The 20,941-nt window shown below is 32.9% G+C and overlaps 1 protein-coding gene across 2 annotated transcripts; it reads right to left on the bottom strand.

Moving 5' to 3' along the window:
• Positions 1–5,874: 5,874 nt before the first annotated feature.
• Positions 5,875–10,568, bottom strand: LOC105803490 (protein FAR-RED IMPAIRED RESPONSE 1). Of its 2 annotated transcripts, none has more exons than XM_012635706.1 (8): positions 10,329–10,568; positions 7,653–9,883; positions 7,481–7,537; positions 6,956–7,024; positions 6,798–6,866; positions 6,500–6,568; positions 6,358–6,405; positions 5,875–6,276 (listed from the first exon to the last, which is right to left on the bottom strand). In XM_012635706.1, exons 2-8 carry the CDS (start codon positions 9,810–9,812, stop codon positions 6,220–6,222), a joined length of 2,529 nt encoding a protein of 842 aa, XP_012491160.1. In that variant the 5' UTR covers positions 9,813–9,883; positions 10,329–10,568; the 3' UTR covers positions 5,875–6,219. The 2 variants fall into 2 exon arrangements, with proteins under 2 accessions (XP_012491160.1, XP_012491161.1); XM_012635707.1 differs by having other exon boundaries at positions 10,335–10,568.
• Positions 10,569–20,941: the final 10,373 nt, after the last annotated feature.

Below are 20,941 nucleotides of genomic sequence, written 5' to 3'. Positions count from 1 at the left end.
ATAATTTTTTATAATAGTTTTATAATTTTAAAAATAATAATTTCAAAATAAGTTTTCCTTTTCCTTTTATTTTGGTGACATGCATTTATTTTGGTTCATTCTAAACATGCAATTTTTTAATATTTTTTATGTTTTTTCTTAATTTCAAAAAAATGAAAAATCTCAATTTTTTATAATTTCTTTATAATTTTGAATACATTTTATAACTTTCCTATAACTTGTTATATATATTTTTATATTTTTCTAAATTTTATGCTTTTTTATAAACTTTAATCTATATATATTCGGATTTTTTGTCTTTTATATATTTTTAAAATAATTTCTAAGTAATTAATTATATTGTGCTTTTAGAAAATGCCACATCATCACTTCTTAACACAGTTAAAAAAACTTTAAAAGATAAAAAGAAAAAATTAAGAGACCAAAAGTTACAAGTTCAAGAATTAAATGTTACATTTTCCTTACTAAAAGTCTAGGTTAAAATCGCGGTAATTTCCTTTAAAATTTTCAAATTAATACGTTTATTTTCTTTTAATCATATTCTATGTCACATTAAGGCAATCTAATCAACTTGCTAAATTAACAAATTTTGATGGAAAATACTTACTATTTTAATGATTGAACTTGAATTCTTAAATAAAAAAATAGGAGGATTTAAATTTTAACTTTTTAAGTATAAGAAGTAAATATCAAATTTTGTTAAAGTATAAAGACTAACAGCATATTTTAACAAAAAATCTACCAAGAAAAAGCATAAACTACTCTTATAAATTGATCTCTATATATAAGTGTGTTATATCAACCTCTGCACATGTCACGGGTCATGAATCAAAGCCCATGATAATTGCGCAAAGATGGTCTCATATAGGTCAATTAATGAAATAGGGCTCATTTAACCCTATTGATATGTCCCGACTTGTGGAACATATGGAGAAACTCATCTACTTGAAACCTTGGTGACCCAATGAAACACTCCAGTAAACCTAGAGTTACTAGGGTAAATAGTGTAAATCCTAAAGGGATAAGATTGTATAGAGTTTAAATCCCTTAGGACTCTCAATTGTAGATAGGCTTTAATCTTGACCGTAGATGTAACTCAATCTGTACCGTTAGTTTGGGGGGATCTTAACTATAAATAGAGGTCTTCCCTCTCATTTTGTAATCATTTCATTATTTGTTGTGAATATATTTAAGAGCATTTACTCAAATACTTTGTATGTGTTGTTTTTCCTTTAGCTTTTCTATTCTTCGTTGCTTTTTCGTTTCGAGTTTGCTTTCGCTATATTTCGGTGTCTTAGAAAATTTCTGCAAGAATTCTCACTTTTGTAAGAGTTTGGCTATCTTAGGCAGATTTCAAACAAAGAAATCACCTAAGGCCACGTGGTTTGCGAGACTAAAGTTTTAGCCCCGTAACAGTTGATATTAAAGCTAAGGTTCGAAGGCGCCAGTCGAGATGACGAAATAAGTAGAAGATCAGATTAAGCCTATGGAGTTCCATGAGAGGTCTAAGAAAGCTAATCGATTGAGGGAAATGTTGTTAGCTTTGGAAGAACAAGTGGTCAATATCGAGGTAGTCAAGGGATGCATTGTAGAGTTAGACTTGCTGAAAAAACAACTCAAGTCCTGTTGGAGTCTCTTGGTTCCAATGTGGAAGAGATGTAAGGGGTGCTCAATTCCACTACTGAAGAGCTTGAGGGAGAGCTTATTGTGTGTTGAGCCACCTTAGGTTGAGGAGTGTTGAGTGCAACACTAAAACACGAGATAGATGTCCCCAAACCGGAGAAGTTCAAGGGGACAAGGTCCACAAGGAAAGTGGACAATTTCTTATGGGAGATAGAGTAATAGATTCATGTTGTGGGCATCAAGGATGATGATGCTAAAGTAAATACTATTGCTCGATATTTTACTGATTTTGCTCTTTTATGATGGAGACATAAGTCCACAGATGAAAAGCATGGTCAGGTTGCGATTGAGACTTGGAGGAGTTCTAAAATATGTTTAAGGAGCAATTTTACCCCCAATATGTCGAGAAGGATACTCGACCTGAGTTATATCAGTTTTCGCAACAAGGCACAATTCAAGAGAATGTGAAGGAGTTTAGTGAATTGATGCTCTAAATTACGAATTTGAGTGAAGAGGCATTCTTCTATTTCATGGATAGGTTTGAGCTATGAGTCAAACAAGAATTGGAACGCTAAGGGGTCCAAGAACTTTCGAAAGCCATGATCGTGGCAGAGTCTTTAATCGAGCTTATTCCGAGGAAAGACAAGTTTGAATCTTCCAAGCCCATGGAGAAAGGAAATTGCGGGGAAGATGAAAAAGGACAAGTTAAGTATAGCAATGATAATGGTGGCAATCGCAAACCACGAAATGAGAAGGGAAACCCAACAACTCGAAGGAAAAGAAAAGCGAGATAAAATGTTTCTTATGTGAAGGTTCACATATGGTAAGGGATCCTCCGAAGCGGCCTAAGTTTTCTATCATTAAAAAGGATGATAAGCTAAAAAAAATGTCATGAAGCTTGGTTAGATCGTGCGTGGGATTTCGAAGACGAGTGGAAATAGAGAATGGTAAGAAGCAAATGAAGTGTTTCTTATGTTGTGGTCCGCTTAGGATGGGGGACTATCTAAAGAGATCTAAGCTGTCCGCAGTCACTAAAGAATATGAAGCGGAGCCAGAGAGTGAGTCTTTGAAGCTTGGGTCAATGATACTCAGTTTTACTAAGGTAATGAGGGATCGCAAGCAGAAAAGGTTGTTGTTTGTGGACATCAACATCGCAAGCCAATGGAGAAATGCTCTTATTGATACGGGGGCATCTGATCTGTTCATTTCAGAAAAAGCAATAGGTAAACTTGGCCTTTTAGTTAGAAAATCGACTAAAAAGATCAATATGATAAATTCTGAAAAGATCCCAACTGTGAAAATAGCACAATGAGTAGAACTACAAATCGGTGAGTGGAAAAGGTAAGGAAAACTTTAAGGTAATTCAGCTAGATGATTATGATTCGTTCTTGGCTTGAATTTCCTTGACTAGATTGATGCTATTTTGGTTCCTTTTGTCAATTGCATATGTATCTTAGGTACTCGTCAATGACAATGCATGGTGCCGGTGAGTCATGATGAGAAGGGCGGAACCATGGTATTGTCGGCAATCCAACTAGCCAAAGATGTTTCGAAGCCTATTTGTGCGAATCAAGGGGATCCCAACCGAGGCAAGTCACAATGTGGGCAAGTAAGACCGATGAGCTCTTGCGAAAGAAATGTACCAAAAAAGAGTGTAACAATTCGAGTTAGAAGACGGCAGAAGTTGAGGCAAATGTTCTGAGAGGCAGGACCACCTGATAGAAAGGCTAGTCAAAAATTGGCCGAGACATCGAGAAAGTTCTAAGGCGAGTCAAACAAGTGTCATTCCGAGGACGCAACAAGGGTGTTGCAAGAATAGGTAGGGGAGAATGTCACGGGCCGAGAATCAAAGCCCATTGACTAATGTGCAAAGAGTGTCTCGTAGAGGTTAATTGATGATATAGAGCTCATTTAACCCAATTGAACTAGCCAAACTCGTGGAACATATGAAAAAACCCATATACTTAAAACATTGACGGCCTAATGAAACACTTCAATAAACCTAGAGTTACTAGGGTAAATAGTGTAAATCCTAAAAGAAATAGATTGTATAAAGTTTAAATCCCTTAAAGACTCTCAATTGTAGATAAGCTTTAATCTTGACCATCGATGTTAACTCAATCTATATCGTTACTTTTAGAGAAGCTCAACAAGATCTTTCCCCTTTATTTGTAATCTTTCTGTTAACAGTTGTAAATATATTTAAGAGCATTTACTTAAATATTTGTTGTGCGCTACTTTTCCTTTAACTTAGCTTTTCTGTTCTTCATCCCTTTTCTGTTTCAAGTTTGCTTCCACTATATTTTGGTGCCTTAGAAAATTTCTACAAGAATTCTCACTTTTGCAAGAATTAAGCTGACTCAAACAAATTTAGAACAAAAAAATAGCCTAAAGATACGTGATTTGCGATACTAAAGTTTTAAGCCCGTGACACATGCTCAACGAATCTAAGAAATGAAATTGAGAATGATGAAAGTAAATACATGATATATAATAATTAGTTTTTTTTTAAATATCCTTGTTAATGAGCCCATTCGCTGGCAATTAAGGTGGTAGTAAGAATTACGGGTGAGCAAAACTCGAGTTGACTAGAAAAAATCGAAAAAAAATTCAAATTTCGAGTTAAACGAATCGAGTTATTCGAGTTAATCGAGTTGAGTTTTCGAATTCGAATAACTCGAATAATTCGAATAATTCGAATATCAAACTATAATATTTTATATTTTTACCCCAAACTCCCAAACCTTTTTACTTTTCCCTCAAAACTTTTACTCCTTCCCACTTTCCCCCCAAAACTTTTACTCCCCTCCCCTCCCAACCCCCCAATCTACCCAAAATCTATTTTCCACCAAAATTTTATTCTCCCATTTATTTTTTCTCAAAATTTTACTCCCAAAAACCCTCAAAACCTTTTATTTTCCCCCAAAATTTTTACTCTCTCCCACTTTTCCCCTAAAACTTTTATTCCCTCCCCATCTCACCTCCCATCTATCCCAAACCCTCCCCCCTCCAATTTTTTTTTAATATTTTCCCTCCAAAATTTTACTCTCCCTATTTATTTTCTCTCAAACTTTTATTCCCCAAAACTTTTTATTTTTCCCCTAAACTTTTACTTCTCACCCCTTACTCCCAAATAAAAAATCAAAATATCCAAAAAAAATCACTAAACATAAATAGTAATAATTTTATTTATATCTACTATTTATATTATTAAATTAAATTTCACATTTTATATTATTTATATTATTAAATTGTTTAGTCATATTGAATATTTATATTAAAATTGAATTATTAATTATGCCATAAAATATTCGTTTTAAAATTTTATATTAGTATCAATTTCACATTTTATTTTTAAAATAACTTTTATTAAAAATCATATTTTTACATTTAATATATTTTTAATTCTAAAATACATAGTGACAAGAATCAAGATAATTGAAACAACTAAGCAAGCAAAAAAGCTAACCAAGATATAAAAATTAATAAATAAATTATGAAGTGATGAAAGTTAATAAAAAATTTAATTAAGGTGAACAAATTTTATTACCATGGGTGACAATAGTTACAAGGACCCAAAATTTTTTTTTTAAAATTTAACTCAAACAAATATATTCGATTCGATTCGAATTACATCTCACTCGACTCGATTCAAGAAAACTTCAAATAAAATTAGGATGATAAAATGAGATTCGAAAACTCGATTAACTCGAAAATTTTCGATTCGATTCGATTTAATTCGATTGAATGCTCACCCCTAGTAAGAATGACAAATCTCATCTAGAAAAAGAACATACCCAAAACAACACTAATAATCATCATGGTGAAAATCTTAATGTAAGCTCTCAAGAGGAAGCTACATTAACATATTACAATTACCTGTTGTCAACTGTGACAGCAATTTGAGCCTTTCCTTTCCCCCCTCGAAAATATCTCACTAAATAGGACCAGACATTTCAATACATTCAAAGATCCCTTCCACAATTAAAGATCGTAGGTTAAAACATTCTACTAAGGTCCACTAAAAAAAAAACAATAGGACTTGAATAAAAAGGGTTGGGGGGGGGGGGGACAATAGGTTGGGGCAGGGCTAAGTAGTGCACACAACATTAAACATGAAACAGATTTTAAAAGCATGAAGTCTCTGGAAAATGTCATATAAAGGTGAAAAGTTAATATCTAAAAGCAGCATTGCTTATTTGGGATTTCCATTTGCGATAAAACCTTAGAAAGTCATAACTATGAAAGAGGTTTAGGAAAAGAATCCAGCCTGCTCCAATTGCTCTCAAATCATTGTCATTGCTGTTAAAAGCGACAAGTAAAAATGCAAGTCGTGCTTTAGTTCTCCAGAACGTTTAGGCAGAAGCATATCAGAATTAGCAAAGACAAAAGCAACCCAAATTTCAGCCCACAATGTCCCATAGGAAACTGTGGGATGCCTTATATTTTAGTTTAGAGTTCGACGAAATTAGCAGAAGTGAATAACAGAGAATATACTGTATTGTGGATTCAATTTTCCTATTATTATATACAGCCCCCCGACTCTAATGTCAAATGTCCCAAGAGGCAAGTCCAGGTACCATAACGTTCTCTTCATCATGGATGTCTTGAGACACCACCATGCAATTGTGTTGACCTCAATTGGGACTCATCCTGCAATAATAGGGGAATACAAATATTCAATAACAGATGCCAGCTCAACAAGTTTATCTGACAAATGTTTTCCAAACAAACCTGCAAAGCATAAGTGAAACTAGCTGAAGGCCGATAATCCAATTGTCCCTACATGAGAAAGCACAATAAAGAAACTTTTATTGTCATAACCATTTTAACATAACCAAAGTCATCAACAAAATGGCATTACAAAATTTCATACCAGACCATGCATGCTTTGTTGAGTGCCAAAAAAACTGTCATGGCCGGGTGCCATAGAGTTCAACTGTCCCTACAAATGCAACCCAAAAAGATCAGATCATCATGTTCTTTTTAGCCAATCCGGGCAATGCTGGATTGATTGTGGTGCTCAGATTCAGATTAGACCAAGTTCAGGATGTTAAACTTCTCAAACCTATTGGGGTAATGATTTCATTTGTGTTGGGAAGCTGTTTGGTTGGGTTTGCTATTGTCATTTTTCTCTAACTGATTATTATGGTTATAAGGCAAGCAAAACTTACAAGACCCTGCATGCTTTGCTGATTAACATAATAACCATCATGAGGTGGTTCCATCAAGTTTAACTGTACCTGCAATTAACCCAATTTAAAATCATTGCTAAAACTACAACAGTTTTAGAAATCTCCATAGGTTTTCAAATTAGTAAAATATGAAATACCAGTCCTTGCACATTCTGTTGTGCACCATAGTAGCCATTAAGAGTTATCCCATCTGAGCTCAGGTTCTCCTACACAGATAAAGACAAAATATAACAAAGCCACATTAACTTATTATGAGAATCCACACCAAACTGCAAGAAAAATCAGATGCAGAATCATCTTCAATACTTCATTTTTCAGTAAAATTCAATAGTACAAAGTTTAACCCATTATGACTACCACTTAATATCACTTGTCCATAATTTATAGTAAGTTCTTTATTAAAAGACAGTAGATAAAGTTAACACGATGCAAAGAATAAAGTTAATATAGTCATTTTCACAGCCCAATGCACCATAGTATAGAACATTTACATTACAACGCAACTAGAATGAAGCTATAAACTTCTTTTGTAAAATGAAAATAGATGAAGTGTACAACATGCAATGAATAATGTTAATAAAATAATTTCACAGACCAATAACAATGCAACAAGAAAGAAACTATGACATCCATCATGTAAAAAGAGTTAAGCTAGGACAAACCATTGGCTGCAAGCTGTCCTGGGTATCAACAAACATGAGAGCTGGCTCTGATTGCCCCTGAAACATAAAACTCCTTTCTTGAATGATTGCATTTTTTGCTTGGGGACTAGTGGCAAGAGTAACAACATTAAAACATAAACACGTCAACAAACTTTCCAATTTCACAACTAACCTTCCGTTTCCTGTTTGTGCTCTTTTTTTTACTTGATTTTGAAGCAAGACTCCCTTGATTTTTTTCTTCTGCTTCACGAAGACCTTGAGCATGGCCAGTAGATTCTACCGCACTGATACAAGAGTTGTTAACATTGACACAATTTTTCAAAGCCTCTACCAATACACAAAAAGCAATGTTATAACTCTCTTCAGACAATGATCCTTCCTCACTCAGTTCAATTGCGTGTTTGCACAAATCATTGTATCGTTGCACCCTTGTTTGCACTCGGTCTGTTCCTTCAGTTGTTGATTGCCCACTCTTAGCATCCTTAGTCCACCTCTTCAATATATAACGAGGAGGGATACTTGTGCGACCACACATTTGGAGAACAATCATTGCATGCCGACAAAGAAAACCTTTGTATTCAAACAGGCGACAGCTACAAGAAACCTCTGACATTTCTTCATTCCATATTACCATAAAATTTTCATTCTTTTCACAGTCTTGAACTCTAAACGGTATAGTTCCTTGATTTTCATTTTCCCTTTTGGGATGGCAACCAACTACACCCAAGACTTCAACTTGGAATCTTTTGAATATTGCATGTGTATAAACAATTGACATCTGTTTTTCCCATGGTGATGGAGATCTTAGTGCTGGCTGTTTCTGCCAGGTATCAAAATCAGCAACAGCTTCCTCTTCATATCTATTTTGCAGAATAGCCCCATACTGTTTCACAAACTCTTTCAGAGTAATTTTCTTATGGATATATTTATCAAAGAAGGAGTTCATACTTTCAGAACGCTGACTTGTAGCCATTCCAGCAAGAAAGACATTGTCCATGAAAGCAGGTACCCATCTTTTGCGGTCTTCATACAATGATTGAACCCACTCATCATCTTGGAGTTCAAATCGAGTTATCATTTTCGACCATCGCATATCAAACTCTTCATCAGTCCAAGATTTGAAAATGCATTTGTTGAATTTAGGCAAAAAGTTTTCATGTGGCCCAATTACATGTGCTAGAGATTTGGGAATCTTTTCTAAAATATGCCAAAGAGCAAAGCAATGGCGCGTGTTTGGGAAGACCTCTTCGACCGCAGCCTTCAATTCTTTGTCTTGGTCAGTAATTATAACTTTGGGAGCTTGTCCACCCATTGCTCTAAGCCATGTCTTCATTAGCCAAACAAATGTGGGCTTAGTTTCATCAGCAAGCAATGCACATCCAAGTAACATAGACTGGAAGTGATGGTTAACCCCAACAAATGGTGCAAATGGTAATTTCTCATTGAATTTCACATAAGTGGTATCAAAAGAAACCACGTCATTGAAACTTGGATAGTCGTTCCTGCTTTTAGCATCAACCCAAAACAAATTTCTCAACCGTTGTTCCTCGTTTAAATCTATTGCATAGAAGAAGTCAGGGTTCTCCTTCTTGATACGCTTAAAATATTCCAGCATAATTTGGGCATCTCCCTCATCCACAACCAAGTGCCTACCCTTATCAAACTGATTTTTTACGTCACTCTGAAGCATGTTTACATTTTGATATCCACCAGACTGTCTAGACATCTCAACATACATCTTTCTCGTCCGTTCACTAACAGCATTTAGAATGTCAATATTGTTCTTTTCAGCCAATTTTACATTCCGATAGATTCGAAAATGATAAGCAAGGGCTGGCAAAAGTTCATGATTATGCTCCTTGACAAATTCATGAATAATCCACTTCCCATCCGGCCTTCTTTTCACATGCATACTGGCTTTACAGTCTGTCTTTTTCACACTTGATCTTCTACTGCTACCCACGTCTGATTCTGGCGTGACTCCATATCTCGAACATGCAAATTTAGCATCAATAAATTCCTTAGATTTCTTTGAACGCCTACTGTTTTTAATTGAGGTAGTAAATCCCATGGACTTGGCATATTCCTGATAAAACGAATATGCTGCCTCATGTGACTCAAATTCGATGCCATTATGTGGCTCAAATTCTGCATCCCCTTCAAATCCGACAACAGCCCTTTTAGAGGTATCAACTATCCCACTATCTCTACTACGTGCCGTTTCATCCACAATATCAACCATATTTTCATTTACTCCATCATTACAAGGCATGGCATCTCTGCAATCCACCATATTACTAATTGCATTTTGGTTTTCCCCAATCTTTATCATGATTACCAAATGGTAGCTACCTCCCTACTTTCATGAGAAAATCCACTTTCCAACAGATAATCCAGTGGTACCTGGTAAAGACCCAAAATAAGGACAACTTTTACAAACCTAATGTCAGTAACAATGAGAGTGCATTTGGTCATAACTAAGCTACCCCGAATTATAAACCTATCACGCAATATTTAGGTTATTGGTTTGATTAGCATACTTAAATTTGACCCGTACTTGGTGAAAGGAAAAAAAATGTATATCAAAAGCAAGCAAGCCAAACAAAGTAATCGAAAACAAACTTCGTTCTAAAGAAAAACAGCATTCAAAAGGGATAAAAAAGAAAAGAAAGAACAGAATACTAAGAAAATTAACAAGACCGATAACCCTAGAACTATATTGATTGAACTCTCACAAATTCAGACGTGGAAGCAAGAAATGTTAATGAACGGTATATTCACAATTCAAAAGAAAACTAAAATTAGGGTAAAAATATATTTTCAACAAACTGAAGAAAAAGAAAATTACATATACCAGAAGAAGCAAGGTGATGGAGAATAAATATATATATATCGCCCGTTTAAGGTTGCAGTTTAAGTTTTGACTACGAAACAGAAGAAATAAAGAAAATGGAGGAGAATTGATGGCTAAAGGGGAGCAAACTCGGCGATGGTGTGGATTAATCGAGAGATTGCAGAGTGAAATGAGCCAGAGAGTTTTAGGAATTTTTCAGGATTGTGGAATTTGGGAATTTTACGTACCAAATAGAAAATTGGGAACTTTAATATTTAGGTCTAAACTTTAATGCAAAAATGAAAAGATTTTAATTTTTAATTTTTACCATTAACATTCTTAATGGTTTTGTTTTGTTGTTGTTAAAATAGGTTGTTGTGATATTTTTCAAATAAAAAAATATTTATTTGATAGATATGTAATTAAATAATAATAATTTTGTAATTAACTTGAGTTTTAAAAATTAATAAGGTTAAAAGTTGAACCTGAATTTTAAAATATAAAAAGTGGAGGAATTAAATTCCATGAAATAAAAGTATAAAAATACAAAGACTTGTGACATATTTTAACTTTTTTATTTTAATTACTTGTTGTTAAATGGTTAGGAGAAGATTAATATGACAACTTTTAAAATTGATATAATAATACACATTTTAAAATTATCTTATTTTTACATGAAAATTTAATTTAATAGATGATATGTAAATTAGAAATAAAAGCAAATATAAAAAAATCATCCTCAAATAATTTACTTTTCTTATTCTCCAAATGACTAAGAACTCGGTATGTTTCAATGATAATTAATTCTTTTTGTTAGCTTAAGTTGATCGCCGTTGATGAAGCAAATCAATGTCCAAAAAAATTATTGCTTTTACATGTTAAACTTACAATTGGATTGAATTAACAAAGTAAGTTTTTTTTTTTTTCGAGCAATTCAATTTTTGGGTTATTTCGTTTCTTTTTGTTGTTCCTTTTTTTTTTTCATTAAATCACATAAAAGGACAATGTTGGTAAGGGTTACAAAAAAGAGCAAAACTACAAAATGGTCAGATCACACAATGTGTAAGCATTGACGATTTATTTTTTTTAAATCAAGACTAAAATGGGACAATATATAAATGTTGAGAGTTAAAGTTGTTATTATGTCAATTTTAAAAGATCACGTCAACTTTTCATCATTTAACCGCAAATGATAAAAAATTCAAATAATTGGGTGACCATTTTGTTCATTTTCATAATTAAATGACTAAAACAACTTACTAATAATTAGGTGACTTCCAACGTAGTTTATCCTATAATAAATTTATGATATGAATGAAAAAAATATATTTCTTATACTTGTATTTATAAAGAAATTATTTAAAGGATATATAAGGTTTTGGTTTTGAACAAATTATTTAAAGGATATGTTTTTATATATAATGATTTTTTATTTTCAAAATAATTATAATGATTATTATTTTCTTTGCATATGAACAAATATATTTGAATAGACAAGTTTCATAAAAGATTTGTAAGGAATAAACATAAATTTTCTATATGGAATAACGCAACTTATGCTACAAATTATGCACTAAATGACATTTTCTTTGAGATATAATATGTTTATATATAAATTCAATTATGTCGTTTTCATTATTATGTTTTGTTGTTTTAAGATTTATTGTATCCTAGAAGTAAAATAAAAGTCTTAAAATCAGTGTATATTTTTATTATTTTCTTGCACCACAATTTTTCTAACATTAAATTTAAATTCTAAATATTTTTTAAATTCATTTTGGTTAAAATCGTGTCAAAAGATTTAAAAAAAGACACTCTCATAATTATATTTATTGCTTTATAAAATGAAAAATCGTATAGTCATTTTTCAATTGAGTTAATGTCGAGTTAATTTGCGAGATCAACTATGTCAAGAGCTTAAACATTATTATTGTAAAGATGATCATATTAAATAATAATAATAATAAACTATATTTGTAATTATCCACCTATTAGTATCTTTTATTATCTAATTATGAAAAGATACAAAATAATCACGTCATGTCGGTTTAGTATTCATTTGAAAAAAATTAGTGATTAATATTTATATATCCGTCAAAATGATCCTAATTATATAAAAGTTAAAATTAATTTATAAAAATTTCAACAATTAATTTTAAAAATTCAAAAAATTATATCCATAAATTTAATTAAGTTTACTTTGTTATAAACATTTTATTATTATAAAGTGAATGTCCATTAAGATAAAAAGTTTGATATACTATAAGACTTCAATGATTATTAAAAGTAGACTTTTATAACATTTATATTTTTGTGTCTATAAATATAAATTTTGGAGAAGTATTATAAATATTTCTATTGATTAATAAAAATACATAATTATTAGTCAGTATCATATTACGCAAAATTATAAAAGCAATCACCATTGGATGCATTAAGACCATATGTCACTAAAAGGAACTAAAATTGCAAAAACATATACATGGCACGACCCGAAGGTTTGCCCCAAAAGTGGGAGATTTTGAAATAAATAAAGTTAAAAAATGGGTTTGGATAAAAAAATAAGACCTATTTAGAAATGGGTCGAGTCTCGGGTAAAATTTTTCCTTTGCTCGGGTCCAGCCTGAATTTGTAAAAAAAGAATGTTATTTTACTATTGCTTTGCTGCCATTTCACTATTATGTTGTTACTATTTTATTGTTATCATTTGAATATTGTATAACTTTTGTTTTATTGTTAATTTCACTACCATTTTAGAGGTATTACTTGTTAAGTCGCACCTATCTTAGTGTTGTTTAAGTATAAAGATTTTTTTAAATTTATTTTCAATTTATTCGAAACATTTATTTTAATATTTTTAATTTTATATAAAAAATTTTAATACGGAGGAGCTTAATATTTTATTAAAACCCATCTCAAATCTAGTCTGACCTATCAGCACATTTACTGATTTACTCTTTTGTTTTCTGTCAATAACTCTACAAAATCAATTGCCTCTAAAAAGAAGGTGAAAGAGCTAAAATCACGAGAAGAAATATTTGAACTTGTGCTGTTTTAAGTATTTATCGTCTTTAATCTAAAACCTTGGTAAATTTATGAAAATAAAATTATAAATATATTTGTTTTCGTCTGGAAAGAAAATAAAGCTAAGATTTTAGAAAACAATAAAAAGGAAGTATAATATACTTGATATGTTTTAAAGTTTTTAGATTATATTTGGTATGAATTATCATTGTTATGAGTATTTTCCTGATAGAGAAATATTCAAATATTATGTGTTGTTTTTATTTTTATATTGGGTTTTAATTTGATATATTGAAGAAAATAGCATAAAGTTTATTATCCATATATTATTTTTAAATTTTTGTCATTTATGGTTGCTAATCTTTAGCCCTATACAATTTTGTGGTATATTTGAATTTGATATATATTGAAATTCTATCATATTGTCTAAATCAATTACAATATTTTTAACTTTGTATACATGCATATTATAATAACTGAGATAAATTTTATATGAAAAATAGAATTAATTGTGATAATTTGTTATGATCTATTTTGTCTCCTCCTCCTATAGGGTTGAAACTAAAATATTTGATTATGGAATATTCATTTGAATATGCAACAATTTAAAAGAAATATATGATCATCGGAATATAATAATTTTATCTGAAATTTATTATGATTGGATGCAAGTTGCAAGTAAGGGCATAGGTAGAGGGCTAGCAGAGGCTCCGGTCTCCCCTAACATAGAAAATTTTTATTTAGGTCATTTTAAAATTTATAAAAATTTAAATTAGTAAAAGTAAAATTACACTTTGATAAAAATTTGATTTAATCCTTTAAAAATTATAAAGATGTAGATATTAAAATGGTGAAATTGTATTTTTACTATCGTAAAAATATACAATTTAATTTCAGCCCCCTAAAAAAATTTTCTAGCTTTGCCCCTGGTTGCAAGATTTTAAAAGTGTGAGAAAGTATAACTTTGCAATATTTAGGATAAGTTTTCAATTAAAATAATGTGGGAGCATATTACTAATGAGAACTTACTAGAGAACTTGTTAAACTTTTCATAATTCAAATGTGCTATTGCAATAGCAATACTATGAAAAATGTTTTAAGATACATATTGAATTAATATCATGTTTACTTGTGGTCAAATAACTTATTTTAGTATTTCCCTTAACCGAGTTAGTGTCTGATTAACTCGTGCCATCAACTCAATCATAAGATATATATTAAATTAATATCATGTCTACTTGTAGTTGAATAATTATTTTAATATTTCTCTTAAGCGAGTTAGGGTGCAGTTGACTCTTGAAACCAACTCAATAAGAGTCTTAAATAATAGTATAGATGTATTATACTTAATATTTATTTAATATTTAAATTACTTATTTAATTAAATAATTTGATTCAACTCATCCAACTAATGAAAAGACTTTTGAGTCTCAACTACCCGATTCCTAAACATCGAAAAAGAAATATAATGTACCGTTTTTTCCTCTATCATATTTGTATTATTATTTCATTTAAAGTATTTTATAAGGGTTTTTTATTCAAATAATACAACATAATAAAATATATACTAAAATAGGATAAGCCCCCCATTATTTACATATTTAGGCAAATTCAATAGTGTACCACCGGTGCCGCCTGAGCAATCGGCGGCACCGTTCTCCCCTGCCATCGATCACTGTTTCAATCATCACATTTAAAAAAATATAATTTTTTAGGTGTCGCCTAAGCAATCGGCGGCACTAGTATCTGACACAAAAAAATATTAGGTATTTTTATACATGTAAAATAGAAAAAAATTTATTTTTATTGGACCCCGATGTGTCAGGCTACACCCCAATATCTTAAAATAATTTTTTTAAGTAAAAAAAATTAATTAAACAAATATTAGAATCCGGACCCGTGATCAACGAGTTACATTGGTGGTAGGCCGTCAAGCCGGTGCCGCTTGACAGCCTGGTCGCACCAGCTGGATGGCTTGCCACCAATGTGACCTATCAATCATGGGTCCAGGTTCCAAGACTTGATTATCTAAAAAAATATATACTTTTTGTTCAAAAAATTTATTAATAGTATGAAAAATAATATTTTGATAATTATAAAAATGGGTTGGTTTAGTCTCCCAACCCCCCCTCAGACTAGTCACCGAAAGGGAAAAAAAATCAACATAGCTAAAGGTCCCCAAAAAAATAAGAAGAAAAGGTTAGTGTTAAAAGTGATGAGGTTATTTTTTAGTAGTATATTTAGTGTTAAAGTTATTTTTTAATAGTATAACTAGTTATTTTTTAGGAGTAGTTTATTTGTGTTAAAAGTGTATCTAGTGTTAAGATTAGTACTCATTGTGTATGTTTATTTTGTAGTGTTTGTTTTTTAATATAAGTTTGGTTGTATTTTTGCAGTTTTAGAAAAAAACGGAGAACCAATTTTTTGCAGCCATTCATTTTGATGGTGTTATTTTAGAAACAACCATTGGTTGTATTTTTGAAACTCGCCAGAAAATAAGAATGAGGTTCCATAGGAATGTGTTTGTCGGTGATATGAAAGAGAAGGTTAGTGCAAAAATTTCTTGGCATTGTGGAATGAGGATGACGAAACTATTCTACAAATTTTCAATTTTATCAAATCCTATCAAATTTACCGAGATGGAACTCTTAGACGATGACGACGTTAAGACGATGGTCACACGGTATTGCCCACCAAGGAAGGTGAACACTGAACCGATTCGGTTGTTTGTTGAGTTAGTTGATGCGGAGCCCGTTGAAAATATAACTCCATTAAGTCAACAACATCGAGTTGAAAACCCATGTACAGAGGTTCCCAGAGCATCATTCGATAAGAGGTCGTCTATGTGTAATTTTGACATCGGTCTCAACGTTGGATGTTCAAATTAGTATGGTGGTGAGTCACATCGACATGGGCCCAAAACCCAAACCATGTTGCTTTACAGATACATCCAATTGTTATTAAAATCGATGCGTATAGTGAAGATGGATATGATTATAATGGTTGTTTTAATCACGAAGGTGAAGATTTTAGTGATCCCGATTTAAATGATGTCACGGATGATATCAATGACGAACGAGCGGGTGATGGAAATGATCACGCCTCTTCGGTCGGAAACCCGAGTCGTGGCATCGTCATACGTAATGATCTTGTGGCCCATATGTCGATTGTCTATCTTGATATGGCACATGTTTCCAAGTTCCTTGAGTACTCAAACATAATACTTGCTCACCTGATGTTAGTAGTTCTTGAATCAAAAGAGTTGTTCATGGGTCAAAGATTCACGAGCAAAGACGAGTGTGCCGGTGCCATCAAGTGCTATAGTATGAAGGTGTCTGTCAACTACAGAGTGGTTGACTCTAAACTGACGATCTTTGTTGATGAGTGTTGGAAGTTGAAAGAACGGTGCAGGTGGAGGGTACAAGCTGCATTTATCTAGATGGGAGATACGAAAATATGTTAGGCCTCATACATGTACTTCTGCACATATGATATATAACCACTGCAAGCTTGATTCAAAAACCATTTGTAACTGTATCTTGTCAATGGTTAAAGACATGCCCACCATTCCTATATCGGTGTTGATTGTCAAAATGCAAGAATGGTTCTAGTATTGAGTTTCATACCAAAAGGTATAGATGGCTAAACAAATAGTCATGAATCAGTTGTAGGAAGATTGGGATACATCGTACAACGAACTCCAATGGTGGATAGCTAAAATGCAGGAGTATGTTCTAGAACTATCGTTAAGTTAAAAGCGTTGCCTTATTACAATCGGGACGACCAACTACATATTAGGAAAAAAACCTTTCATCGACTATTTTGGACATTCGATCCATGCATTAAGGCCTTTCCCCACTATAAGTCACTTGTGCAGGTAGATGATACCTGATTATACAGAAAATATACCTAGATACTCCTCATTAAATTTTCCTGATGAACTTTGCGGAGGTATGTCGTCACTCAGGACAACGTTTGTATCATTTTCGATAGATCAAAGGGTTAATTGTCGTGATTAGGCGTTCGGGGTGTTCCTTAGAGATTCGTCAACTGCATTAGGCACATTGCGATGAATTTCCACAAGGAATTCAAAAATGCGGATTGGCACAATCAAGTTGTGAATATGGATAATTATCTGTTTCATTTTTAAAAATATGTTTAGAGCCTGTGAAATAACACATAACATGTTGTAACGGTCCAGGGTACGAGCTTGAACCACATAGGTTTAGACGGAGACTGGTTGACCTTTAGGCTGATATGTAAGGCCAAACCCAAACTACATTACATGAGTGGTTTGGGAGCATGAAGCCTTGGCAATAGGCTCAAATTTTTTATGACAGTTCACGATATGGTCATATGACCACCAACCTAGTAGAGGCCGTTAACACGATTTTGAGGCGTACACGACATCTCCTAATTTCGTCTATTTTCTCAGCTACTTTCTACCAGCTTACAACATTGATGCCGAGAATGAGGCTCAAACAAGTAAATCAGATGAATGCAAGGTACGCCCATGTCGAGACGGTTAGGAAGATAATGGAGGACAATGGCCGGAGAGCGAGGACCATGAATTTTCAATTATATTCTCACCATTTTAAAACTTTTCGGGTGATAGAGACCGTCAGTTGTCGGTCGGGTATCACGCCTAGGTCATACGAAGTTGATATCCTAAACAAGCTGTGCAACTGTAGGAAATTTCAAAAACTTCATTACCCATGTGCGTACGTCATTGTAGCATACGCTGATGCCTCCATCAATGTCGAACAATATATCGATAAAATGTACATACTGGAACGTACATTACGTATTTAGGGAAACGAGTTCCAAATAATGTGAGACGTGTCAACGTAGGAAGTTCTTTCACCAGCTTTCTAGATGGTCTCAAATTGCAATCTATGTAGGAAGCCCAAAGGTCGTCCGCATATCACTCGAATAAAAAATGACATGGACATGAGGGAGAGTGTCGACACTAAACATTGTGGCATGTTCAAATCAACATGTCATAATCGAAACAAATGCCCGTATCAAAACTACCACCGGGACAGTTGCTTCGGTCGATTGGAATGTAAATTTATGTATCCCAAGTTCAGATTTATGTAACCCATTTTGTATTGAATTTCTATTTTTGTATTAACTTCAATTATTTATATATATTTGCATGAACTTGATTGTTACGTATATTTGCACGAACTTGTAACATATTTGCATAAACTTGATTGTCACGCATATTTGCATGAACTTGATGGGCATGTATACTTAAAAATATATCAAACATTTCATTAACATGAGATAAACTTTATTTGTAACAGTATCAAATAGCCATCTATATCTTGTGTTCTGTGCTTTGTCCCTCGGCAAAGCTCATGATACAACGTTGCTAATATTGTTGAACCCTAGCTGTAGGAACAAAGACCTTGCAAATTAATTAGTAAGGGTAGGTACACCAATTGGACTCTATTATTATTGGAATCTAGCATAAGTACCCCTTATAAACTGCAGTAATAGGCTCGACTAGCAGACATCTTCTCTCTTTCAGTCACATAATTCGATAATGTTTCAAAATTTGCCTTCAGCTACGAAATTTTTAAACCCATAAATTTAGCTGTACCATCATCGGGAGAGCAACCAAGCAAGTCATAGCAAAACGACGTAGGGTCTACTATATGGTGTGAATCGATTACCGCATCAACGTCCACAGGAGCCTTAATTGCATTGCGACATCCTCCAGTGTGATGGTGAATTCTCCACACGAGAAATGAAAGGTTTGCATCTCTGGGCGCCACCGCTTAACCAGTGCAGATATTAAGTCGCCCCTAAACTCAAACACACAAATTAATGTTGTTGATCCAAATCCCAAGGCATCTAGGTAGAACGTAATCCATTCGTTCGACTGATAGCTCGGACCATGGCCACACGGGCTCAACACGCGGTACGTACCCTAATATTACATTACAAAATTGGTTAATATATCACAATTAAATAGAAAATTTATGTGCAACTATTATGAAAATTACGTGCAACATTAGAACAATTTTTTACCATGATTAAATGCTAAAGTTACATATTTTATGTAATTAATTTGGTTAATTTATGAGAATGCACCACTAATTTTTCCATATTTATTAAATTTTGTGCAGGGATGCAATTTGGGGCTAAATAGAAGAAAAAGGAAACAATTGGGCTAGATTGAAGAAAGAAGCAAAGAAGGAGGGCCAAAGCAGAATTTTTCCAAGAATAATTAGCTGAAATTGTTGACTTAGTGGGAGATTATTTTGGGATATTTTTTATATTATGGAATATTTTTCCTTGATTTTATATACTAGTTGGCTCTTAATTTAGCAAGGCCACTAGTATAAATAGAGGCTACATTGTTCATTTTAATCATCAATAAAAAATATTAAGCTTTTATTTTTCAATACATTTTCTCCTTTCTCACGTAGCATCTGTTGTTTCTTTAGTTTCCTTTCCTTCAAATTATTAATTTCCAGTAGCCAACCACCCATTTACCTTTACTTTCAACTATTCACAATTTATTTATTGTCTTTAGTTTCCTTTACTTTCAATTCCTAAAATTTCCAATTTGTTACCATTCACAATTTACAATTTCTTTTTCAAATTCCCTTTTCATTCCCAGTAGTCAACCACCCCACTTTAATATATTTTTCCAACCCCCATAATCAATCACGTCACCCATCTTTTCACCCATTTACCTTATTTAATTTATCAAATACCAACATGCCCCAAACCTTAGCCAACTAAACCCATTTTCAGCTTTAGGTCGGAATTAACCTCGTCAAAACCCGTGAGTTACGAACTCGAGCAATTTAATTCCTAAATTCTAGTACTTATTATTTATCCGGATTAAGAGTATAATTTTGTCAACTCATAAAGTCAGATTAACATTAAGTCAAAAAGACGTCATTTGATTTAGTGTGGTTAGACGTACAGTTGGAATTCCGAAAGGAACGTTTCTAATCGGTTTTCTGTGAACACATTGGCGTTCCAAGTGGAGATTGTTGTTTGGTTCCGTCAAGGGAAGTAGTAACCAGATTTAAATGTCCTACGCGGTTGAGGGCATTGGTTCGAGCTAGGCTCTTCTAGAACGCAAGGCTGCCGGAGTTCTAAATCACGAACGTTTCGTGGTTGTTCGATGGTAAGGGTTAGTTATTGGACCCTCCATAACTAATTTACACAAGGAAGAGTTGGTGTCTAAGGCGTCCTTGGTAGCTATAACTAGCTTATTGGAAAAGAGGAGTTAATCTAATTTCGAGGATCGGTTCAAAGACAAGGAAAAATCTGTGCCTAAAGCTGAGTTTATTCTAATTAATTTTTCTTCAAATTTATTTAACTATTTTTTTATTATTTCATTTTCGACTTTTACTTTTTACGCATTTTATTTATTTATTTCAGGTTTCAGGTTTTTGATTTTATCCTCCCCCTAATATCTTGGGCACGACAACTGCTCCGACATAAATCTGGTCAAGAGAACAACAATTTGCAATAAACCCAGTATCTGAGGGATCGACCCTACTCCCTATACTGCTTAAATTGCAAATTAGGCGTATGTTTATATTGGTGGATTCGACACCCATCATACCGGCAAT

This window comes from Gossypium raimondii, chromosome 11 (genome assembly GCF_025698545.1).
Source record: "Gossypium raimondii isolate GPD5lz chromosome 11, ASM2569854v1, whole genome shotgun sequence".
Classification (NCBI taxonomy): Eukaryota; Viridiplantae; Streptophyta; class Magnoliopsida; order Malvales; family Malvaceae; genus Gossypium; species Gossypium raimondii.
This window is presented reverse-complemented; position numbering and strand designations above follow the sequence as displayed.

Coding starts and splice junctions, on each gene's coding strand:
- LOC105803490 (XM_012635706.1), bottom strand. CDS start 9,812: ATGATAAAGATTGGGGAAAACCAAAATGCAATTAGTAATATGGTGGAT. Junction 7,538..7,652: donor GCACAAACAGGAAACGGAAG/GTTAGTTGTGAA, acceptor TTTATGTTTCAG/GGGCAATCAGAGCCAGCTCT. Junction 7,025..7,480: donor AGGACAGCTTGCAGCCAATG/GTTTGTCCTAGC, acceptor TTATCTGTGTAG/GAGAACCTGAGCTCAGATGG.